This window comes from Photinus pyralis, unplaced genomic scaffold, assembly GCF_008802855.1.
Source record: "Photinus pyralis isolate 1611_PpyrPB1 unplaced genomic scaffold, Ppyr1.3 Ppyr1.4_LG7, whole genome shotgun sequence".
NCBI lineage: Eukaryota > Metazoa > Arthropoda > Insecta > Coleoptera > Lampyridae > Photinus > Photinus pyralis.
The window spans coordinates 29181146-29207356 of record NW_022170738.1 but is presented as its reverse complement, the minus strand read 5'-3'; the positions used below and the strand labels follow the sequence as shown (position 1 = coordinate 29207356).

At 36.8% G+C, this 26211-nt stretch overlaps 1 protein-coding gene across 1 annotated transcript in view; it reads right to left on the bottom strand.

Moving 5' to 3' along the window:
• LOC116176159 (5-hydroxytryptamine receptor-like) overlaps positions 1 to 21038 on the bottom strand; it is a 55020-nt gene extending 33982 nt beyond the window's left edge. The window contains exons 1-3 of the mRNA XM_031494635.1: positions 21009 to 21038; positions 19810 to 19976; positions 17270 to 17432 (exon numbers count right to left, since the gene is read on the bottom strand). Of these exons, the coding sequence (XP_031350495.1) occupies positions 17270 to 17432; positions 19810 to 19976; positions 21009 to 21038 (360 nt within the window). The remainder of the gene's footprint in view (positions 1 to 17269; positions 17433 to 19809; positions 19977 to 21008) is intronic.
• Positions 21039 to 26211: the final 5173 nt, after the last annotated feature.

Sequence of the window (26211 nt, the reverse complement as noted above, 5' to 3'; positions counted from 1 at the left end):
ATTTTGCATTGTTTGATAGTTCGTCCTTCTTGCGCGCAACACCGCGATAAATTTATCGCAAAATTTCGATTTTCGCGCTGTTATCGCCGTTGCCAGTAAATTGGCTGGTATTGTTCAAAACCAAAACTTAAAATCATAGTAATTACTTTCTTGTAAAGTTTTCACCTTTGATTGAGAAATTGCACAACAAACTCTATTTTTGTTACTGATGAGGTACATATGTCATTTTTAAAGGCGCATCAAATATTTCTGTATTTTTAAGTAATTACGCTAAAAGGGTTAACAACAACCCTATATAAGTGGTTATAAAAATGCAGCCCCTAGTCGTTTGTAAATTACGAATTTTTTAAGTTAAAAATGCAATCTTTCTTGGCAGTTGTCCAGTGTTAGGGTTGTCATTTTTTAAGGCGCATCAAATATTTCTGGTTATTTAAGTAATTACGCTAAGACCGTTAAGATACAAAGGACCGTTAAATTTTCACTATGTGCCCTTTAAATAATGACCTTGGAGAACTACTCGGCCATAATACAGCCCTTGCATTTATGCGCACCAAAACGTCATGGATAGCTTATGCTGATCACTTATGACCAAAGAAACAGATATAGGGATATTATAAATCATCTCCATGTATGATTCCTGACCAGGAAGTTCAAAGCTTGCTCGTCGTTCAAAGTTCAAAGGTTGGTCGCCATTCAAAGTTCAAAGGTTGGTCGACATTCAAAGTCCAAAGTTTGCTCACTGCTTCAAGTCCAAAAGTTGGTCGGCGTTGAAGACGCCATTTTGTTGTCATATATCATTTTTAAGGCAACCAGAAGCCAATGGCCCCGGTTTTGTAGTTACAATGCATCAAAGTTCCATGACCTCAATTTCTTGTGGTGGCATATTCCATTTCTAGAATTATTAAGGGTCGATGTCCCTTGTGTCATATTTCATGTTGGAAGTAAGTGACTCCTTTCGTGTTATATCGTATTATATTTTATTTTCAACAGTAATACTCACTGTTTGTAGGCCACATAGGGCCGGTCTTAACTCAACTCCACGTAAAATCCCATAAGGCGATTTTCTAGTGTCAATGTCATTTGAAGTTAACTTTAAAAAACTAAATAGTCTAAAGATTAACGACCGTAGAACATTGAAAACCAAATAAAAATCATAACGATTTGTCGGGTCGAGAAGATGGATGGAAATACGGAATTAGAAAATGAAATATTATCAATTGGGGGACAAATTTACGGTCAACGACTGATCATTCATTTTCCGAAACCACCATGTGGTATCTTAGAGGGGGAAATGATCAGGGGATCACGGACCAGTGTTTCAATTTGCCCTACTTTAAACTTGGCGTATGTGGCACCACAAAGAAACCTTGAACTGGTCCAGATACGACATTGTATATCTAGTAACGGTGGGATTAAGCACAATCTCGATCATATCAGTTGAATTCGAGCACTTGATGTTCGTTTTTGTTTGAATACTTTATTTGTTTATTTTGTTTTGGTAATTGCAAATTTAAATTCCGTGTTAAAGGACTAGATTTATCAAGTTAGGAACTATTTGGGTTGCAATTGGTCATGTTTATCTCCATTAGTAGATAACAAGTTTTGTTATCGCCCCGTAAGCTAATTAGTTTCAAGCACGTGTTATCGCCGAAGTGAGCAGATTAATCTCATAAGAAGGAAGAGATAGTGAAGAAAGTAGAAAAGAAAGAAAAATTATTTTAAATAAGTGAACCGGGCGTTAATCGTGGCCTTTCGCTCAAGCTTTTTTTGGTGGTGGACGTCACAGTCTGCTTTGTTTAATTGTTTGTAGAAGTTGGGTAGAAGAAAGGTAGTGAGTGTTTAAAGACTTTCCTTTACGTGGTGAACGTATATGCGAGGCTCACAACTGACTGTCTGCTTTGCGTCGCCTACAGTTCTAACAAACTGAATGTTTAATGACATCAACTGTCACTTCTAACTTGCGGGTATTAAAGAGAGATAACCTAGATATATAAGGAGAAATTAAGGATAAAGATAGTTGGGTTAAGCAAGCCGTTCCAGCTACCGACATCCCCTGCAAATCAGATCTCTCGTGAAAAGAAAATGGTTTTCAAATACCGTTCGCAGTCTGTTGAAGAGGTTTAAATTTGTATTAACATGGACAGCAGCATAATTACGGGAATTCGTATTTACTTTTTCCATGAAAATGTCTAGCGCAATTCATTGAATTTTTTTGTGATTTTAAGCTTCTCCTCGTTATAGAGTTCCTGCTTCGATGACCTTTTTACTTAATTGTTATTTATTATTAGCAGGATTTCACAAGTGAACGGTTGAAAACCTTAGAAATAAAAAGCGGATGTCAAGTGGTCAATCACAATCTTCTGGAAGTAGAAACTATAGTTTGAAAGACTTAGTGAGAACATGCTCGCGGATATGTGAATATTGATTCAGATTTCAACATGCGCTGACGAAGCTCTTCAGATAGTTTGAATGTAACACGGAGATTAGTGTATCCCCACCCCAAACACAGTGTCTTCCGAAGATGAGCCAAAATTCAGTTCTTCCACCGATGATGAATAAGGAATAAGTATATCCACTGCAATTTTAGCGAAAATGTCTCGGTCAATGATGCCCATTACACCGTGTGTAAATTTGGAGATTATAATTGCAAAGTACTAAAAGCCGGCGCATGTGAGCTCGTCAAGATTGTACTAACTTGCACGGGAATACGATGCTTTGAAAAAGAAATCAATTAGCTAAATTTCTGAGCACATGCACGTTGTGCCGAAATGCATTAGCATTATCCGTCAATAGTTACAAGCTCCAGTATTAAAGCTTCGCCTCGTAATGCTTCTAATTAATGCTGGCAACGAGACAAAGCTTGTGTTCGAATCAGTCTGTGATAGGAAAACACAATGCGTTTAATTAAACCCTTACAAAAAAAGTAAAACGAAGGCATTAATTCTTTATCCCCCTATCTCATTTCTTGTAGCGTCGCTACAAAGGAACCTTTGTATAGAAACAAATTGCACACGATTAGCGTTTTACGAAACATTCCGAAATAATTACGCTTGAAACATGAGTTCGAAAATAAATGGTGGGGAATAAAAACTATTCCCGAGTTAATTATTTAAAATAACTCACGAGGGCGGTGAGATCGGGCGTCAACGCGCAACTGAAATTACATATATCCCTAATGTATAAATTGCTAATTAATGTTTACGGGGCGTAATCTATAATTAAGGTTATAAACTTATTACATAATTAATTTGAAAGATGAACCGACTAACAAGAGTTCATCTAAGGCAGTATACGGTGGTTATTAAATTTGTTAAGCCCACAAATTAGTTTTCTCGAGCGTACATGCACATTTTCATTGGTGATTCTAAAATCTCACGTAATTATGCCGCTCTAAAACTGAAACTTTTAAGGAAGATGGGATTTCGAAGATAGTTTTACTTTCTTTATGTAACTTCGCTAATTGGAATGGAGGGAAATGAAGCAGAATCGTTTTTGTGCCAATTATTTGTACTAATTGAGTTCTAATTAAATAAAGCTTTAAAAGTCTTTTAAAAGCATTTTGAGTTATGAGTTGTACATTTTATTCTACTGTATATTATATAAATGTATTTATATTTGCTAGCGCGACTCAATACTCAACAGGCGTGGCATGCTCCTCTTACGGGGTTACATTCTGTATACATGGAGTATATCAATGGATAAGTACGTGAGTAATAAACAGTACAAGCACTGATTTTTATTTTTGTGGCAGAATGCGCATTTGTTTTAGTTTTTCACCATGTTTTTCTCGTTTTTCCGACGAAATGGATAAATGAAGATTTTGCTCTACCAACGTAATCTAGATCTAATCCAAAGAGAGATGGCATAAAATGTGCAGTATCAAAGATGCAGAATTTGTTTAATTTATTCCGTGATCTAACCTGTTGTAATGATTCGTATTTTCTTATTTTATGGTGTAAGGAAGCACCCGTTTTCCGCCCCGAAGTTCATACCCGAAGTTATGACCGCACCGTACATTTGTGAAGTCGTCCAGCTTTGTTGAACGCCCGGTATCGAGAAGCATTGTAAGTTTGGCGCTTCGTTACTAAGGGGTTTCTGAAGTTAATTATTTGTTCGAGGAGCAAGTTTGTGTTTATTGTACTGCCGCTAAGCACGTCAATTAATATTTTAAAATTTCAGCGCCGTTAATTAATTATTAAGCAGTTTAGATTCCCATAATACCTAAGCGAAAACTAGGTTAGAAACGAGTTCCAAATTGAGTTGTTTACACGTTATCAGTCTTGCAGACATGCCGGGGTGTAGACAACGACAGTTGTTGCGCTGGAAAATTACAATTAGGCTAGGTGCTAATTGGCCGCACCGTAGCCTAATCTTTTGCATTTTTACAATCTCATGTGAGTTCTCTTTTCCTTTGAAAATAATTTCTCCGTAACGCTTTTGCATATTGTGCATTGTGAACAGATTAGTAATTTCCAGATTCGAACCCACAACCTCCTGAACAGCATCAGTTAGCGCAACCACTGCGCCACGTGGCTCGGTAACTACCTAAATAAGAGTAACCTAAATTTGTAACCAGTTGACCAAACTAGTTAAGCACGTAAATAATAACAATTTGTTTTATTTTCAGTTGTGATTAATACGATGCCCGTTACAATGAGAAATATCCCAATAATGTCCGAAAACGCATACTAATGAGCAAAATACGCGATGCAACAAAATCCATAAATTAGCCACCATAGCGTGTGAGAGATACCTGATCCAGTCAAATATAAATTATGGTACGCGTAAACAGACTGCGATTTATTTTCCAATATGGCTGTCATAAATTAGTCGGAAATTCGGTCGCGGGATATATTGCAAACGCGATAAAAAATGAATCGACGAGGCAACGTAGAAATGCATTTTAATTTAAATCTGAAAACTCGACGCTCCTTAGAAATTTTCAGGCGGTTATTATTTCCATTCAATCAACGTTTTCGTTGCGAATATCAAAAATTTAAACAAAAGACGAGTCGAAATGTTGGCTTTTATTGCCAATTGAATTGTGGTAAATTTTTTAATCTACGGAAATCGCGGGATTTTTAATTTAATTTTCGGTTTCTGATACTTAGAACTGTTTGGTGTTTTCGATTAGTTAAAGTCCCGTTGAGGACTCGATAAGACATATTATGTTGCACACAAAAATGTCGCTAAAAGTAAAATACGCGATTTTCGCTGTAAATTCCATAATCATAGTTCGAAAGCGACGAAACTTACTGCTCAGGGACGCGCCAACTTGCCAAAAGGGACACTGTAAGTCAAAATTGAAATTAAAATACGCCTCCTAAACTGGGTTCTATAAGCTGACTTCAGGGAGTTGGATTCGATACTTCTCGATTAATTATGCCCCAAAAACAATGATAGTTCACATACACTGTAGCGCCGCGGCAGAATCTAATGTAGCCAATCAATTTGCTGTTCACTCTTGTAGTAAGTTGCTTTATCAAGTTGATAACAAATAACTTTATAATAAGCTGAGGTTCAAATTGTTGCTCAACATCAGCAGATATATTGACAATTAGTCGATCGATTCGCCAAAGGAATATTGTTAATATGCTTAACATAGCTTTCACCAAGTAATATTGCTCCGATACCTTTATTAGATGATCCTAATTGCGTTTTCGAAAAACACACAAGATGGATTCACATATTCCTAGTGTGTTTTTAAATTTCTAATCAATTCTGTGCTAGCACACCAATGGGCATTGAAAGCATCGCGTTGCCGTATAAATTGACACAGTCACAGTAAAGTCATCATTATTTACTTTACTGCGGCTAGAGTACCTTAAAAATAATTCGGAAAGGTCTTCACTTTCCCTACAATTGATACTTACTACTCAAATTGCAAGTAAAACCGCAAATTTGACGTGGAGAAATTTACATCGGAAGTCTAACATAGCGTAAAGGTTTTATGATCTAAAAAACCCTATTAATTAACGCCAGCGAAAGTCGTGTTGGATATTAAAAAACCCAAGTACCGTTGTAACTGTTTGTTACAGTACAGAAGATGAAAACCCTTCTTCGTACTATTTACAATAAACTTTTGACTGTAATCATGACTAAAGAGTACTATTTTACCGACTAGCTCAAATAAAAAATCCTAACGCAATTACTTTACGGAAGTTTGGCCCCTTTCTTTTAGTCCTGAAAATGTAAAACTTGGCAACTCGTTTGGGGTGATTGACTGCAGAGTATAGATGCAAATGTACACTATACCGTGACCACGTTTCTTTTCGAACTTACCCCTATTTAACTCTCAATAAAAATGATAGATAAATACGGTGATAAACGTGGCAATTTTATAGAAAGAAAAAGAACATCACATTATAGCTCACAAATATACACTTATTTATATGAATGATTTTAACTGAAAAGACAATTTCCAAAGAAAAAAAGAAAATTCATTCCAAATTTCCAAAGTTCAAACACAATTATTGATTGATTCCTTTATAATAGTCCAGTCAAATTACGGTTTGGGCTGGATGTTGTCACTTCACTCAACGTAACCAAGCGTACCCTATGTAAAAAGATCCGCTGAATCCGAAAATCATAGTCCCCCTGGCCGGAAACGGCCGGAACATACTGTTATTAACAAAAAACGAGAAAATGTCGTGTTTTTTTGCATTTGACATCATTAACTATTGCTCTGAGGGAAAGGATGAACAGAAATGAACTTGTTTAGAATAAAATTTTCTATAAGACACAGTTGGTCCGGAACGTTGAGTTTCAATTGTTATTGTTTTTTATGGAAAAATGTGAAAAATTAATCTCTAAAATTAACAATTTGTTATTACCAAGTAAAATTCATCCGATCTTTTTGAAAATCAGTATTTAGTAACTTCTTTTGATAACAAAACAATATGACAAACCCGATAGTTGAACCGTAAAATAATCTTTTCCAATACTTGTCTAGATCATTTTTTCAAATCAACGAACTGTGGTATTTTTTTAATTAACTAACAAATTGAATAGCTTCCGAGATTTAACAAGAAAAGTAACTCTATAATCGGCCCTTGGCACTCGAATTAATAAAAATCGTTCATTTTGGTGCTCATGAACTATTAATCGTATTTGGACGTATTTTTTTAATGTACGTCTTTCGAGAGCTTTCCTATTATAGAGTTATATTTTTTGTTATATTGAGTGAGTTATTCCATTTCGAGTTCCATTTGTTAACTAAGAAAATTCTTCGAATTCCGAAAAAAAATTCTACAGTCCGTCGATTTGCATGAATCATCGGGACAATAATTATTGGAAAAGATTGTTTTAGGGTTAAACTATTTACAAAAAAATTGGGAACGCTCTTGTAGTCACCCAGTTTGAAAGACAAAGCATCCCTTTTTTTACTTGTTTATTTAATTAATCAATAACTATTAAACCTACGGGGATCGGGTTTGTCAAATTGTTTTCTTATCAAAAGAAAAATACGGATTTTCAAAAAGATCGGATGAATTTTACTTGGTAATAACAAACTGTTAATTTTTCGCATTTTTATCTTACAGAGAACCGACAGCTATTTTGAGAACAAATCAAAAAATTACGTTACCTTTGTTATTGTTGAGATGGCAAATCGCAAAATCACACAAAGGGAAGTGATTATTGTTATCCTGCGATTAACATACATTGCCTTTGTACGATCAAGATATCGACTATGTACCCTTCAATTAGTGTCACATATCTCCCGGCTCCTATACGAAAGATAGAGGGGTCTGACTCCGATGCAATCGCGCCGATCTGCTGTAGGGTTTGGTGCAGCTTCTAGCGATCCAGAGCCACTTCTACAGCAAACACACCTTATCGCCTGGCCTCTTTTCAGGCGGAGCTTCCAAACTCGACCCCGATGATGTCTCGTAGCGCTTCGCGAAACCCCTTCGGGGGCCTCCTACTTTCCCTCTGTCCAAGGATTCGTCAGACATGAATTTGTTTCGCAGAACCACGTGGCTGCCAACAACCTTGCCTCGTTGATGGCGATCGACAAGTGTCCGCAATGGCCAGCTGGCCTTGGTCGACTTTCGGTTCCCGCAAGACATGCATCATCGAGATTTCCAAGTCTGTTGCTCCTGTCCAGCGTCCTCTGCGACTTGCTAAATATTCTTAGGGCACTCGCGCCGGTCCAGACGATTTTGTGTCGAGCCGAAGTTCTGAAGACGATTTCGTTGATCCTGTCGTTGTCGGCACAAAGGTCCGGTGAGCACGCGTCGCTGGTTCTTTACGGCCAGGTATAATTACAATCGCTGATCGCAAGATTATGTCTGATGCGTTGGCGCCGTTTGGTCCAGGTTTAGGTTTCACGGAGTCTCCCCTGGTGTAAATCCCACAGATCGCTCTTGATTCTTGAATTTACGGTTTCCCTATGGTACAAATCGATAGTGCCTTTCTCAAAGAGATGGTCTTTCAAAGCATATACTTATAGAACGAAACCTAAATCTTCGGAAGGAATACTGATCAAGTTTTTCTATTTTTTTGCACGATTACCTCTAATTGTGCAATTGATCGGCAATTGAACCGTCGGTTTTCATCGTCTACTTTCAACCAACTTCCTGCTCTCGTAGTGCAATTCATTAGAAACCATGCCGAAGCTGATGTAATTTGTTTCTTTAAACTTTCGGTTTCGAAGTGGAATTTTTCAATTGTTGAAACTGTTAGTCTAAACTCCTGGTTTATTCGCCGAAAAAGTCCACTCGTACTATTATAATTTTTTTGATAGTATTAATCACCCAAACTATTGCACGCTGGTATACTTATATAACAGCCTTAAATAAGCAAAATTGACATTCCGTACACTTTATCACTAAAGCGGGTTTTTCCCCGATTTATTTCAAAATGCGTTACGTACACTTCCGTTATGTGATTTGCGCGGTTTTTCGAACTCGGTTATTTACAGCCTTTGGATTTTTGGTGCAGTGCCAAAAAAACTCAGTTTTTGGATTATACATACAACAATTTTACACTCGTTACATTATTTTCGATCATTTGTACGAGGTTGTTCAAAACAGTTATTAATTAACCGGCATACTACCATAAAAGCTGTACAGGGGACTTCAAAATAACCGATATAAAGCTAACTTTGATTGTTTAAAAATTGTTTAAAACCTTTTTATTGAATAAATAAGGCAATGGGTTCCATGAATTCGATGAGAGTTCTATGAGAATTCTATGAAATCCAAGAGATTGTATACCAGAATTCCACAGTTGTTTTCCCTTTGGTACATACTAGCTCTACCTTTCAAGTGTCCTGGGGGGCGAGAGGTGGACGAAACAATGAAGACATTAAATGTATCTGATTCTGTCAAATTGGACATATTCAACTTGACTCCCTTAATCAAAATTACGAAAAATACAAGGTGTCTTGTTTAGATATAAAAGCCCTGTATTTTTTGTTAACTAAAAATGTGACTTAGAAATACAGTTGACTAACTCATTTTTAATTTCATTGACACAATTTAGTACCTCGAAGCTGACGTGCAAGGGAATCGAAATGCCGTAAACTCGTAGTAAAGTTGTTATTTCAGGTGCCTCCCAAGAGACGGAAAATTGCAGCGGTTTTTACTTTCCGGTCAGAATTTAAGTGCAAATTGGATTGGATTCGGATAGAAAATATTATCACGTGTCAACTCCTTTATTTTAATATTAAGGATGGACGTGCCTTCCGGCTGTCGTGTTTTTTACCGCCCTTTAATCCTTCGTGCTTTCTACACACGTAACTTATTATCGGACGCGCTTCTTATAATACACGTTCAGCAAGAAACTTCCCTTTGGGCTGACGAGCTATAGGGAGTTTTAAACACACAATTCCAACCCGCCCATTTCCTAAAACAGCGTTTTGCCAGGTTCCATAAGAGTATGCGTTAGCCTTATCTAAAATTTACAAGAACCTTATTGACCTAAATACACACAATCCGGGTTAAACAAAGAATCAGTAAACTGATGTATAATGCAGGAACCGGCAGAAAATTATAGGTATCGACTCGGTGCCTTGCCAGTATATTCCATTAACTAAATGGACTTTTAAAACAGAAGAAGTGTTACATTATCAGCATTGATCTGGACGGTTAGGAAACTTCTCTAAAAGATAAATACGAAACGATTGTGGTTTAGTTTACTTTGTTAATTTTTACTTTTTCAGTTTGATTTTTTTTCTTCTATATTGTGCGTATGTAATTTAATTAGCCACCCGTTGTGCGTTTTTTTAACTCTTCCGAACTTGTTGCTCTCAATTTGGTTGTTTGGAAAAAATACTTTGTTTCAAGATTAATATGTGTAAAAAACGTACAATTTCATTCACCAATGGATTTGGAGGAAGAGATGAGTAAAGTTGCACGTGTACCGCTTCGTAGGGGTAATAAGTGGCGCGGGTTAAGTATTAACGATAAAAGTACGCATCTAGAACGCGTGAATACCAAGGTAGCAGCGAAGCTCACCGATGCGGTGGTTCCATTTTAGTCGAAACAAAACTGCAGTCTAAACAAAAGATGCTGGTCTACTATTGGTTTAAGAGGGACGCCCCGAAGCAATTTCGTTGGTTCCGTTATGGCGTAATATAAATGAAGAAGCGCACAGCAAGCAGAGAGATGCGTAGTGTCTGTGAAAGTGTAGGGCGAATTTCTAGGCGAATTTAGCTGAATACGAATGTGGAGTAAATTTGCTTAAATGAGAATCAAACGCTCACACTAAATTCCTTGACATTAACGCCTTGTATGGTTTGAGTAAGGCGGAGCAAATGTAAAGTGTACCAGGTGGTCGTTCAGTCGTTTTCAAAAAGTATCTTTTCGAATTTGTATTTCATTCAACACAGGAAAATTTCCACATGTGTATCGCTTCATAGCGAACGTGAACGAAAGTGTGTCTGGCGCTACCAAGCGATAACAAGAAACGAATTGCGATTAAGTGAGCGTAGTTGCCATGATCTCTTGGTAAATACGAGTAACAGTTTCGTTCCGTTTAAAGCCAAGGACGTTTTTCTCTTGAGAGAGCGAGGTATTTGTAGATTAATGCGCGATCACGTATATACCGTTTATGAATTTTTCTATAGTTAGAAATTTATTCTAAGTTGATTTTCGCAAACCATCGCGTACCATTTTAAGTGCGTTGAAATTGAATGCTCAGCGAAGTTCTAAAAGCACGCGCGAACCATTTTGTGTACGAAAGAGAATTTATTTGACATATCTGTGAAGATTTGCGGTCGAAATTAAGGGACCAAAACGTGCATTGATTGAGTGAACATTGTCATTAACAGTTTAACTTCGGGTAAAAATATATTAAGTACTAAACACTCCGAAAGGTCGAATAAGTTGTGAAGAAAAGTTTAAAAAAATTCTGGCTTGATACAAATTCCGAACCCGCAATTTTTATGACGAATTACAGTAAATTCCGGGACGAAGAAAAACTGTTTAGCAGTCTGATTCCTAATAAGTCCATTTATTTAAGAGTGGTAAAATTTACGCTAAGGAACATTTTCGAGTCTGAAAACTGTTTTTAAAACCAAACCGCAAAGAAAATAATTGATATTAAAACCGTGGTTAAATAATTATTTCCTGAAGGGTCAATGTATATTATTACTTGTGACCGTAAATCCAAGAATAAAAAATATGCACTAAGGTTGCAATCAGAAGGATAGCTACCCGCAGATCAATGGAACTACCGCGTTAAAATCATAAAATATTCCACTGGAGATTTGCGCACGCTAACACGAAAGAAAGTCGGGAGGTGACGTTAGTTAAACTTCAATAAAGCCACAGAACCTCAATAAAAGCTAAAGTTAAGTATCAATCGTTTAGTAACCAAGATCAAAAAGCACATAATATACGTCTATTTTAGTGATCTGTGCCTAGGACATTTTGGTCCTAGACTTTATCTAAGTATACTTAATTTCTGTTGAATGAGATGATTAGGGCACATAGAAATTAACTTTTACTTATTAAAAAGGTGTCATTGGCATGTTACTGGCAAAATAATTCGACTGTCGAGTGGGTATTAAAGCAGGACGGAAAGTTTTGAAAAAATTGGAAAAGAAAAAACTTCGAAATCGAAATAGAAGACAAATTTGTGAATTTTACCGTTGATTTCTGAAAAGTTGCATAACCCCCCCCCCCCCGGCCCCTACATGGTCATTTTTTAATTACTGCAGTTGAAGTACAAAGAATGCAGTCCAGCAGAAGGCAGTGTCATTCTCAGTTATATCAGAGATTAAATATTCACCAGGGTATTTACAATGGGATATGCACTATTTATACATAACATTTATATGGGATGAAGACAAACAACAAGGTATTCTCAAAAGACTCATGGTGGCCCTTGGAACACACTTGAAAACCTATGAATCCCAAAGATTTTTAAACACTCATAAAAGCCCTTAAAAACTAGGAACCTTTAGTGAATTCCTAAAGTTTTGTAAAATCCTCTATCCTCTTAGAGACCTTTTAAGGACATTGACACAGTCTAGAAAGCTATTGATATTCACATTATTGACGGGTTTTTTTTCTGAAAAGGAAATGAAACCTCTTAAAGGATCAGATCCTTGTGAGATTATAAGGTTCTCAAACACTAGACCCAGTTTAAATTATAAGTTTGGTGTAATTTATTACCTAGGAGTCAAAATCAGTCCAATGGAAACAATACGAAATAAGTAGTTCGTGTCTCATGTCAAACACAATACACAATAGAGATAGTTTCTTTCCAGCTCCACACAAATTACACGATAATGTATATGGACATTGACACATTAGGGATCTTCAGGGCGTAGGCGCGCTCTATCCGTTCTTGTAAGAAAATGGAATAGTTTCTTTACGTTAATGTCACAGATATGGCACTTGTCAAGCAACCGAGTATTATTTTCAGCAATTTTATTTATTCTATAATATATCTGTACCGGGTGACCCAATAAGACTGTTCCTCGGCCATATCTCAGGAACCGTTCGTCATATAACTTAGGGGTAAACAAAAATTATTGGGTAAATCGGTCATGAAGAATCGCTGGAAAATATTTTCTAGTCAAGAAATTACCCTTTAAACATGTGCATTAGTCAATTTAAAAAAACATCGACGATTTTAATACATTTCCGTTCAAATGCGCTTTAAAAAAACGCCGTTCCACATAGTGTCTCGTGTGGGATGAAATGAATTTAGTCCCGTGCAAAACATACAGATGAATTCCAAAATAATTCCATGAATTACATACGGGTTCCATGAATTCGATGAGAATTCCATGAAATCCAAGAGGTTGTACACCAGAATTCTGCAGTTGTTTTCCTCTTGGTACATACTAGCGATACCTTTTAAGTGTCCTGGGGGCGAGAGGTGGACGCGACAATGAAGGCATTCAATGTATCCGATGCTGCCAAATTGCCGACCTGCGTAGATCAGATGAGCTTACGCTAGTAGCTCTAACTTTGGCTACAAGGGTCCTGGGTTCGAATCTCAGGTAAGGCATGGCTATTTGTGATTGTATAGTGTGTATTGAGTGGGAAGAGTAACAAATTGCTAACACTCCGCTCACTATAATTATTGGGTAAATCGGTCATGAAGAATCGCTGGAAAATATTTTCAAGTTCTAAAAATGATCACCAGAGAGCGTAACTGCCATCTTAATTTTTAAAATTGCATTTTCTTTAAATTTCGCATAATAAATGAGATAATAAGCTAAAAAATTTTTTTCACATTTTTAAAGAGAACCAGTTCATTTTCTTAAAAAAATCAGTTACCTATTTCAAAAACAGTGATGGGGTGGGGTGTTCAATTGTTTTTGCAATAACCTGCTTTAGCTTCTTAACGGTTTGACCGATTTTTAACAAATTTGGTATCTTTGAAAAGAAAATTCCTTGGGCAATGAGAATCAACCAAATTATAGTTACTTTAGTTGAATCCTTCTCCGCCAGAGAGCTAGTCTTGACACCATGTCCCAAAATCCTAAAAAAATCAAAAAATGAAATGGAATGATATGACTTTTTCTTTATGAAAAAGTAGCCAAATAACATCCAAAGAGACCGGTAAAAACCGTTTTTCAAAATCTCGTTCCTAACCTCAAATATTGGGAAAATGAGATTAATGGATCTTTGAAGGCCAAGGATCACGCGGTAAATTTCCTAAAACTACTAAAAATTTAGCTACAAAATGAACAAGATGTTAAAGAGGAAATTGTGAATTTAAAAATTATAAATCATTATTATATATCATCAGAACATTCATGTTGCTCCCAAGGGGCATCCTGAACTTATTCAGTCACTTTAATATTATAGGTATAATCGAGGGTATATTATAGTTAGTTTACTGAATTCTTTTTATAATAAAGCCCATGAAAGGAAAAAGAAAGTGATCGAATGACGAACCAGGTGTTCAAAATGGCCTCCGTTATTTTGGATGCACATCTGAAGACGCTGCTGAGTTGAAAGAACAGCCGTCTTTATTTCTGGTCTTGGGATGTTCAAGATGGCATTCGTAATTCTTGCAATCATATCCTCGCCGGGAGTTGGCCTTGTTGCAAAGACAACATCCTTAATCCTTGCCCAGAGATAAAAATCAAGGCAGGTTAAATCGGGAGACCTGTAAATATTCATTAAGTTTTCATATGTGCGGAATTATGAACAGAATCATTCCAAAAGACAACATCTAAAGATTCTTGTGTTAAATACTTGGCTTGGAGGCCAAGGGCTTCCTCTTGCGATCCAACGGTTAAGGAAGATGGCATCTAAATACTGGCGAACAGCAAGGGCATAATGGGCGGGACAAATCATGCTGGAAAAACATTTTGGCGGACGCCCAGTGGAATATCTTCCATTGAAATTGGAAAAATATTTTCTAAGAAATGTAGGTATGTGCGCCGTTCAAAATAAATAGACTAACAAGCCACCCTCCAATTATCCCACACCAAACATTTACACTATATCTCCCTTCATGGATGCTGGACTTCTCCAAGTCAGCGAGGATTATTTCGGGCCCAAAAGTGCATATTAAGTTTAATTGCCCATCGCTACTGAAGGTGGCTTCGTCAGTCCACAACAGATTTGAAAGAAATTGAGGATTTTCTGCTACCATGTGGCAAAATCTATCCTTCGGTCGAAATCCGGGGGAGTAAGGGCTTGATGTGAGTTGATATGGTAGGGGTGTAGCCCAAAATAGCAACAAATGTAAAAAAAACATGTGGTGTTTATAATTTGACTGTAAAATAAAGTATACTAAACTTTATAAAAATAGGTATCATGGAGTTAAAATTAGCTCCCTGGCGGATAAGGATTCAAATAAATTACTAGCCCCCTGGCGGAGAAGGATTCAATTAAGTTAACTATAATTGATTCTTATTGCCCAAGGAATGCTCTTTTCAACGATACCAAATTTGTTAAAATCGGTCAAACCGTTAAGAAGTTAAAGCAGGTTATTGCAAAAACAATTGATACGCCACACACCATCTTTGTTTTTGACATAACTGAGTTATGTTTTATGAAAATGATAGATAAACTGGTTCTCTTTAAAAATGTGAAAAAAAATGTTTAGTTTATTATGCGAAATTCAAAGAAAATGCAATTTTAAAATTTAAGATGGCAGTTACGCCCTCTGGTGGCCATTTTTAGAACTTGAAAATATTTTCCACCGATTCTTCATGACCGATTTACCCAATAATTTTTTTTTACTCATACGACGAACGGTTCCCGAGATATGGCCGAGGAACAGTCTTTTTGGGTCACTCCCTGGGTCACCCGGTATACTTAAACCGAGGAGGTCACTGACTAAAACTGGATTATTGGATAAAATTAGCTTACTGCCAACTATGTCAAATTGGGTCACTGGATTACTGGGTAAAATTGGGTCACTGTATGTCAAACTGGGTCACAGGGTGAAAATGGGTCAATCTGAGCAACTGAAGAGAGTATGAAGTGACCCAGTGACCAAGTTGACCCAGTGACACTGTGACCCAGTCCAACTCTTATCGCCAGTGCTAACTGTTAATGTTAATTGAAAAAATGCCATTTCCTTTCAAGATTACACACATTAAAATTGAGAACTTTAACAAGCGTGGCAAGCGGCCGGAAATGTATAGTCTGCTCTGCCTCTTTCATGGAAACTAAAAGTTCCTGGTAGAAAGTAGGCAAGAAAATGAAGGTGATTTTCAGGACGATTTTAGGTAAAGAAAATTAAAGGCAAATCTTATTCTTGAAATTATTTATGATAATAGCCCTTTCAGAGCAATAACGATATTGAGTCCTAGTTGACAAGTGATTACATTTGAAAGGATATCAAATATGAAGGCTTTCTACAATGGAATCGACTAAAAGCGATTTACATCCTTACACTTTCAGGAAGCACGCATTATTCGGTAATTGCTAGTCAAAGGAAGAGTTTTCTTCGTCGTCTCTCGCGTTACACACTCCTAAACGCGAATTCAATTTAATCTCAGAAAGTAGAAATAAATGGAATAGGGAAACGTACTTCCAACTTTCCACTTGACTGAAAAATACAATCTATGCCGGTCGATTGTGGTTATTTCTTCTGTGCCCTGGGAGAGTGATTATTTTCCAAAATAGATTAATCATAATTTTGCCGTGGCGAACCTTTCAGGAATTACCATAATTGCACTTTATAGGAATAACTGCTTTGCATTTAAATGAACGCATATAGATTGGTTTATAAAATTTACACTAACATTCATTTCATTTTAAAAATGCATGGTGCGAGTGCTCTTGTAGGATTTATTTAGTACCGGCGAATTTGTTAGAGAAACGTGCCCTTAAAAATCAAAATTTAAACGTTTAGGGTTACATTCCATTTAATCGTAAGTCGACCCTGAACTTAATCAAGTGGTCTTGCGAATTTAAGCCTGAAAATTATTGCGCCCACAACACCGCAGAACCGTCGATAAAGTGCGCAAACTGAACAAAAAGTCAACGTTTTACAACGACACCTACCTAAATTTCCCTTTATTAAAAAAGTGGCAGCATTTTTATTACTTTAGCCGTACCACAATTGCAAAGGGTGGCGGTAACAGATGGCAAAACAATGATGGAGTGGTGAGATTTGCTAAATCTCTTAACTTTGGTTCATCCTAATGACAGTTAATCCTAAAAGCTTTGTCAAGCACACACTTGTACAACTTAACTTGTATAATATACATTACTGCACATTCTCTACATGTCATGCAAAATAACTAAAATCCCCCTTATTTGGGGGCGGACAATTCGTTGCGGATTATGAAACCGAATCGATTCATACGGCATTCATGAATTTTAAGTATAAAACTTACCACGTAAACTGCTCCCAGAGGCATTACCAAACAAGCAACCATAAGATCAGCGACAGCCAACGACACGATCAAATAATTGGCGACATTTTGCAGATTTCTTTCTAGTAAAATGGCGGCTATAACGAAAACGTTTCCTGAAAACAACAGAAAAAAATTCGCGTTACTTCAAAATGCGATGATACGAATAGCACATTTCAGCAATAATTGACTAGGAACGAGAACAGAATTTTAATATTGATTCGAACGTATTTTTCGAACCGTAAATGAAAATCGTACTCAATTGTGTAGATTACGTTAGCGTCCAACAAGTCTGCAAATATTTATACGGAAAACATTTTAACTACCCCTGCGCTATTTTCGGTTGTTTGCAAGTTACTCAAAATGAAATTGTAGCACATACCGAATCAACTTTTCCGCGCTTGTTGCTAAATATAATTTTTATAATGCCACTTAAAAGTTTTATTAATACGATACGAGCGCTAATTGTATACCCACCACAATACGCTAGTATTAATTAACATCGCTAACAGACTAAAATTACGGATAAGGTAAATGAGAAAATTTTCTATCTATGCTATAATGTTAACGGCCATTTTCGTAAGTGTAAGTACATATTGAGTGGTACTTTGAGCTTTGTCCGTTTTAAGCAAAGACTGCAGGTTGGGATAATATCATTTTGATGAAACGTCTCTTCTGTGTACCGACGTCAAACCTAGAGACCATAATTTTTGTTGTATAATCGAATCTGTCTTGATAGTTTTGGCAGATTGTGAAGTAATGAGGATGACCTATTGCAAGTGTTATTTTAGTATTGGAACACTCTGTCTTAAAATAACTAATAATCCATCTTAAAATGTAACCATGAACACGATATTCATGGAACTAGCTTTTAGTCGTTATAAGTGCAATTTTCACTTAATTTGCACATTAGTCGTTAGTACTGCTGTGTGCAAACGGTGACTAAGCCAACTACAAAATACCTCTCAAGCTAACTCATTCAAATAAACTTTCTCAAGGCACGTTCGGCAGTTCTCAGCCATCAACAACTCCAAGGAATTACTTAAACAAATTTACTGGCCACGAATATCAAATTTAACAAGAGAACTCTAATCCAGGGTCGCAAAATTTAGGGTTCGATTAAACACAAAATTGTCCCTTGATAAATAAGGTAACATTTATTAGGGATATATGCAAATTGTCAAAGCTGAAAGATGTAGAGGCCCTTAGGTATGTATACCACGCATGCAAGTGATCGATAGACAAACCTTAATTACTTACAGTTTTAAATAAACCAGCAATCTGATTTTTAACTGAGATTTTCTGGCGCGCAAAGAACTAAACAAACATTTGCTGGCAGCTTCAACAACTGATCTTGATAAGACGAACTGCCTTTGTTGAATTTGGTTGAAAAACACCATTATTTTTCCGTATATGACTGAAACACTTTAATTCGAAACTATTAATTCGCGTAATGACGTAGCAAATTAAATCAACGAACTTTCTTCAAGACACCAATTCACTATAAAATTAAAGGACACGGTCTTCTCGTATTTAAAGGATCTCCTGTGTTCAATTTTTAAAATTTGTCTGTAAGATCTCGTAACCAAACAGCCTATCAAAACCAAATCTTATTAACGCCAGCTGCGAAATAAAGTGCGCAACTGCTGTTTTCAGGATCTGCTTAAAAAAGAGACCTTACTACAGTGTGTCTACGTAATAAATAGGTAATAAACTCTATTTGGGTCTCACAATGGGTTCGAGTAAACAGAATTAATTGATTGACAATGACAAAAATTTATTCCAAAACACATAATCTGGTTGTGAAAGGTTTGCGATATTCAGGCGCATTTGTCAAAGACCCAAAAACACTCGCTGAAAGCTTCAGGAAACTTCACTTCTTTGTTAAACTGAACTTAATATCTCGAACTGACTTGATAATAAAACTTCGGTAGCTGCTCGAGCGGTAGAAACTTTTAGAAAACTTTCACTAAGCAGACAACTGCTTTGTTTATTCACACTCTAACTAACCTTTTCAACGGACAAAAAGTATCCACAAACTTTGACTACTTCACTTGACGATAACTTAAACCTTTTATTAAGATTGCTTAACTTCTTTTGCGCCCTTTCATTCGAAACCGGCGAACTGCGTCTTTAACAAAACAAATAGGGCTGACCTTAATTGAGCGCAAAAAAACGTACACCCTTTTTTACCGTTGCGAAACCAACAGCGACATTTACGCGTCGATAAGGAAACGCCACATCCGCTATAAGATTAAGCTCCTCCTTCCGGATTTTCAAAAAAAGCACGAACCACAATTAGAATTGATAATGTCGGCTTCGTAAGAACGTCACCATTTACACCGAAATCATGCACACATCATCTGCATCTCTTAAGAGCGATAACACCTGCCTTAATTAAAATTTGATTGATAGAAATTCCTGATAGCAAAACAACCACATAAAACCTTTTATATAATAACTCTCCTGCCGGGAAAGAAGAGAGATAATCATTCTCATTAAGTTTTTGGTCCGTTAATTACCGACCAATAGATTTGGTTTCTGATGGTATACGAAAATCCAGAAAACCGGCAACTTCGTGCGGTTTGAAGAAAGTATCAACGTGATAACCGATTGCGTTTGACATATGTCCCATTTGGCGATGTCGCGCATTGGTGACGGAAAGGACGGACACGCCGACTCCAGTAATCTACAAAAAATCGGGTGCTGGATTTAACGTGTTTGAGGAGTACACGGAAAATGTTTTTGAAGTCGTCGCACATTGCCGTGAATGGCAACGAAGAACAAGTCCCGCCAGGGTGCGAGCCTCCGCTAACAATTTGACGCAGGAGGCATCTATTGCAGCTAATACCGTTCGGTTCCCAGTATGTCTGCACTAAAAGAAGTCTGTAATGAGAGAGCTCGTCTTCCAGGTTTTTTTCATTAAAAGCGAACAAATGAATTTTAAAGTCAAATTTGTGTCATAAAAAGGTAAGAAGTAAATTTACTTCAACTAAGTACTATGCAAAAGCACAATGAAGTAATTTGTAACGATTTACTTTCTCCATTACGAGCAGTCAATATTTTTATAGGCACTTCTTGAAATATTGTCGCAACTTTTGAATCTATTGGTGGAATTTCAACCACGCAATTTTAGTGAGCTGCGCTGCGATTTGTGGTTATTGGCGGTCCACACAGCTTAGGTGTTAGTTGAGAACGCATGGAATTTTAATTGGCATCATCCCTACTTTATTAATCTCTGACAAATCGATTAATTAAATTGGGGATTCTAGAATAATTAGTGAACGGATTAGACTAAAAACTCTAATAGGGAGGATATAATTGCGTTTTTCATCTTTATCGTTCGCCATCTGCATTTTCCGTAATTGAAGTGTACCTTTTCTTTAGGTGTCGGCTGATACAATTTCCATCGACTATTGTTGCATTCTAGATGATGCGATCAAAAATGAGTTGCCGTCGAGTCGCTTGGGAAATTTTTGTTTACATGGAAAGTCGTATTTAACTTGAGCTTCCAAAGGCGACTCGATAGCAACTCATTTTTGATCGCCCGTTATAATTAGCTATCTTATTAAAGAGATATGTACATTTTAGTTTATTAAGAAAGACTGATTTTCTTTTAGGGTCTTAATCGTAGGGTTCAAGTGTTAGTTCAAAATCTAGTTTTAATTGACCAGCTTAAGTGCGGACGAGTTTGGAGTTTATAACCTTGGATTAAGCTCACCTTGCCTGCGATTGCCAGCACCTTAGACATATTTTCCACCTGTGACAACGAGCGGCCAATTTCTGGAATTGAGTCACCGGGTCATGAACGGGATCTTACATGTTTACTTATACTTGGCCCTATACGTGCGAATTTTTGCCCGGAGTATCAATTTATTTGTAGAAAGTTGTGTTAAAATTCGGTAATTCGCTATCCTACTGTGGAGTTTATTTTTGATTTGATATTTGGTGTGAACACACCAGTATTTCCTTTCGTACCTAAATTGTGTTTTACTGTTTTTACTACCCTCGTATCAATTTCATATGGCGAGAATTAAGTTCGAAATTGAGCGGCGCTCTACAATTGGTAGGTGCAACAAAGATCATTTTATCCAGAACGATCTATCGCTGTGGAGGATTCTCAAGCACTTATTTTGTTTATGCAGATGGCGAACAACAAAGAAGAAAAACGCAATTATATCCTCCCTATTAGAGTTTTTAGGCGAATCCGTTCACTAATTATTCTAGAATCTCCACTTTAATTAATCCAATTGCTAGAGATTAATAAAATATGGATGATGGCAATTAAAATTCCGTTCTCAACTAACGCCTAAGCTGTGCCGACCACCGATATCCACAAATCGTAGCGCCGCAAAATGCTCGTTTTGGTAGTAGGCCGTTTATGCGGCGAGTTTGAGGAAACGCAGGGTAGCTAGGGTTCTATCCGTTATAATTTTTTTAGCCCGGGCAGTACCCGAGGCCCATATAATCAGTCACTATTCAATCTTTTGTGTCAAGTGTCTACAAACAAAGAAAATTCGTGGGGTTTCTAGAACAAAGTAGGAAGAAGATTTCAGTCTATACTTGATACTGAAGAGTGCAAAATAAATTGATCTTCCCTTTATAACCATCCCTTCCGAAACTTAAAGGTTTTGAAACCTGCAATACCCCAAATCCTTTATATTATTTATTGTATATAGAAAGAAGGTGACACTATCAATAGAGATGCCGTAAACGAATTTCCTCACTGAATTTGAAAATGACATCCAGAATCCACAATCTTTTTCAATAAAAGAGCAAATACGAATCTTCCTTCCTTTGAAAGGTTTTAATAGTTCAGCCGACAATCTTTGGTTAAGGGATGAGATAACGCCCCTCCTTACCCTAAATTTGTGTTGCAAGATCGTAAGTGTAGGTAATTAAATACCTCTTCTTCCTTGTATATAATGTAAGCGAAACCAAATGAGCAGATTGGTGTGGGATAATAATTTAGCAGAAACGGAGTATGAATTACAGGGTTATTGGTTGTTAGTGTTTCTATTAACACACATACGCACACAACTCCGCTCGTTAATACAAAAAATCACCGATTTTCCACGTCGTGACGAGGGGAAACTATAAAAGGGCAATCAACGTACCGCCTTGAAACGATTAAATTAATCAAAGGGGAAATTTATAATCGAACCACGTTTTACCTGCGAACAATTTGCAACTTTTCTTTGAGAATTTCCCTCATAAACAAATGGAAACAGAGTTAATAGACAATTGGCTTCTGTTATTCCAGCTGAATACACAAAAAGGGCAAACGTCGGCATCGCAAAGGGTTCTTGCAAGTTTCATTAGAGTTTGCTACTAATTGTAATTGTTACCGAATACGGCTAGGTATATAATATGCAGATTTGATAAACTAGCGAGGTGCATTCGCGATGTATATCAAATTTGCATTTAAACTAAACACGCTTGCAGCTTCAAAATTTTAACTTTCGCCGAAATATTTGACCTAATTTACCATCGGGTGGAGAATACGTACACTGTATACAAAGTAAATGTTTGTGCTGAAAACATGCTTAAAAGAATTAAATATGAAGTGGGGATATCTGGCCCTTTCTCAGTTCTTAAATTTGCATGATCTTCTTTATTATGGCATTTTCTATTGAGAAAGGGTATTGATAAAATGATATATAGATTGTAATCATGTTATTCGAAATTGAATTCTGTTTGCCGGTTGTGTTTTATGCGATTGAAAATAGATTGTAATGCTTATTGAATCGTTTATGTTATTTATTTTAGATTTTGCCGTATCTTTATCATTTTATTAACATATCCTACTGCCATAAATCAATAAACGGTTTAAATTGCACGAGAACGTTAACGGTCTGAACGTAAAATTGTATTCTGCACCGTCATAATTTTATTATTTAATATCATTGGCAGGTGGAACTTGTATTGATCCGTTTGCATAGTTAACAATGTTGACATATGCATTTTACGTATCGTTCACACTATTTGCAATAGAAACACAAACCCAGTGAGTCTTCTCGCCCGTAGTATTTTACTCACGAATTGATCTGGTTTAACAAATCTTACTATTATTATTGCAACGGAAAGACTGCATAGGTCAGCTTAGGTACATACGTGTATGAGGCCATAACTAAATTTTTCGTTTTCAGTCGAACCCTGTGTAGAGAGAGAATATTTCCACCGCTTGCGGTATAAAAGTCCGCTAATCAAAGGCATTCCTGTATATTTTGAGGTCTGTCCTTTTCGAACGAGTGATCCCCTTTATATCGGCGGGTTGTTTGTTGTTGTTTTATACATGAATTTCAAGGTACAAAAACATTACACATTAACATTGATTTTGACTATTCACTTTATACCGCTTAGATTCCTCTGGTACTGCCGCTTCTCGCCAATTCTTTGTAACATTGGAAGGGCTGCAACCTTCGTTTTTAGTTCAGCACTTCCTGTTAGGTATTAAGGAAGTGGCGTCCCTATATGCATTTTTTGTTCTTTTCAGTGTCGGTTGGCTTATTTCCATGACACTATAAGCGATTTTCAATCTTAAAGGGTGTTTACATCACTGGGCGAGGGCTGGTTTCGCAGGTAACTTTTCTCAAATTGGTGTCCGAGATTGGGGTGGAGACATTCGCCCGGTGTAACGAGAGCATTTGGGTAGAATTTTTGCGATTTTTCCCTTTGAATTATGAGAAAGTTTAAAAAGTAGTCGAGGTTTCAAGAACATTCTCCCAAACAAATATTACTCAAGTTAAGTTTCTATTTTGTCGATTGTAATAGCAGAGATACGTGTGTCAGTGGATTAATTGCTTTAACTGTCGGCCCATTGTCTGGTTTTGGTTTTGAACTACACGCTTGAAATAGGTCATGTTGTTACTTCTGCAACTTTGCAAAATAAGCACAGCTTGGTAAAAAGCGAATGTCACTATACAGTTCTGAAAGGTGGTTGAACCAATGAAAATTAATAAAATATCGCCGCAACTACTATTCCGCCATCGAATAGGCGTTAAAAAAATGACTTCAGAGAGATTAGAAAATCGTTTAAGCAAATTCAGAGCGACTTCGTGGTCCAGTTAGCAAGCTTTTTGAAATCATCATTATTAGCCCAAGTGGAAAAATAGTACCGTCTCATGTGAATATGAAAAATCCCAACGTGTCGAATTAGTATCGGATTTCATGATTTTTATTAGGGTTGTCACTAGGGAATGCAATCTCGCAGCAAAATCCCAATCCCGGTATTTGCGGGATCGTTAGATGTTAATCCCACGGGATCCCGGTATTTGCGGGATCCCCCAAAATTTTAAATAAACTGGCAAATAATCAATTTTGTGCGGTTAACTTCTGTATTAAAATAAATCGCTAATTATCACAATATTCAACAAAAAAGTACCTTCAGCCTAATTTAGAACTCAAAAAAATCACCTGTAAAGCACAAAAGGGTGAACTTCTAAAGTGCCTCAAAAATCATAGTACATTTTTAACGAAAAAAGTTTAACAATTATTTAAAAAATAATTTCTCCCTTATGCTTCTCATTAACAAAGCAAACCGAGTCGCCCCCTTGATCGACAAACTCCTCAGTCCCGCAAATCCCGCGGGATCCCGCTCCATTTATGTGCAGGATTAATCCCGCAAAAATGCTGCGGGATCCCGGTATTTCGGGATCCCGCAATCCCGGTATTGCATTCCCTAGTTGTCACTGTTCAGGTTATGAAAGCAACGCTAAATGATGCCGCTTCGTCTCGCAAAAAACCGTTTGGGATTGGTCGTATTCAAAAGCATTAACCAATTAATGTTTAAGCGTGCCCATATGGAGTCTGCCGACTGTCAAAGTAAGCACTGCTGTAATTGTTATTTCTGTTTGTTTAAGAACAGTACAAAAGCAGAAGCAATTAAAGGCTTGTGAGAAAATAATGTGGTTTGTTCATTTACGGAAGAAATTACATTGTTCTTGAAAAAGCAGTTTGTAGTGTATAACGAAATACTATTATAAGGTTCTTTTGTATAATAAAAGTCAGAGCGTTTTCCCGTTTGAACAGCCATAGCATTGAAAATTAGAAACTGTGCCAGTGTTATCATTGTTTCAATGTAGCAAAAAAAGTGGTGACGTTTCATGAAACTTTCAGTTAGTGTTTTTGTGTCAGTGCGCCGAAATTTCGCACGACAGATTATGGGATTGTTATTTGAAAAACGTACATCTAAGATTTGTTTATGTGTGTTGAGTTGACCACCTGGGTGCGGAGTAAATATAACGGGCTCGTGCCACTCTTCATTTCAGGTTTTTCTTGATTGAGTATTTATTGCGTAGTTTCGGAATAAATTTGTCTTTGTCAAATAATTAATTGTGTCTTTCTTTGACCTCACGCTATTGATCCAGATAGAGATCTCGTGTTCAGATTTTTTCTCTTTGTGTCTAAGATCTCAGGTGTGTAATTGATTTCTTGAGAACTTTCGAAGGCTACTAAGTCTTCTAAATTATTAATTTTGAGTCATTATTAGGATTTTGCTTTATAACAAATGCCGGAGATGTACGAGGAGAGATAATAAAAAATTCGAAGTTTCAATTTTTGATTTATTTGAGGTATCTGGACAGGTGTTTTGTGGGTGGTGTAGTTGACCTCACGCTATTGCACACAGCAATACTTTGTCGTTTGATTGTATTTTATAAGTAAACGAAATAGTAAATTGCCATTTATATACAAAATTTGACTTTATTTTCTGAGCTGGCCAAGTGGCATTAACATTGATCATTTGCTGACGATGAAATTTAATACCCGTAAAGTCCAGCCCCGATTTTTCATTAAACCTGAGCTAGTAGATTGCCAACAGAAGGTACTGAAATGCCGAATGGATAATCCGAACCCTCCATTTAGACTATGCATACTACTAGGGAATGCAATCCCGCATCAAAATCTCAATCCCGGTATTTGCG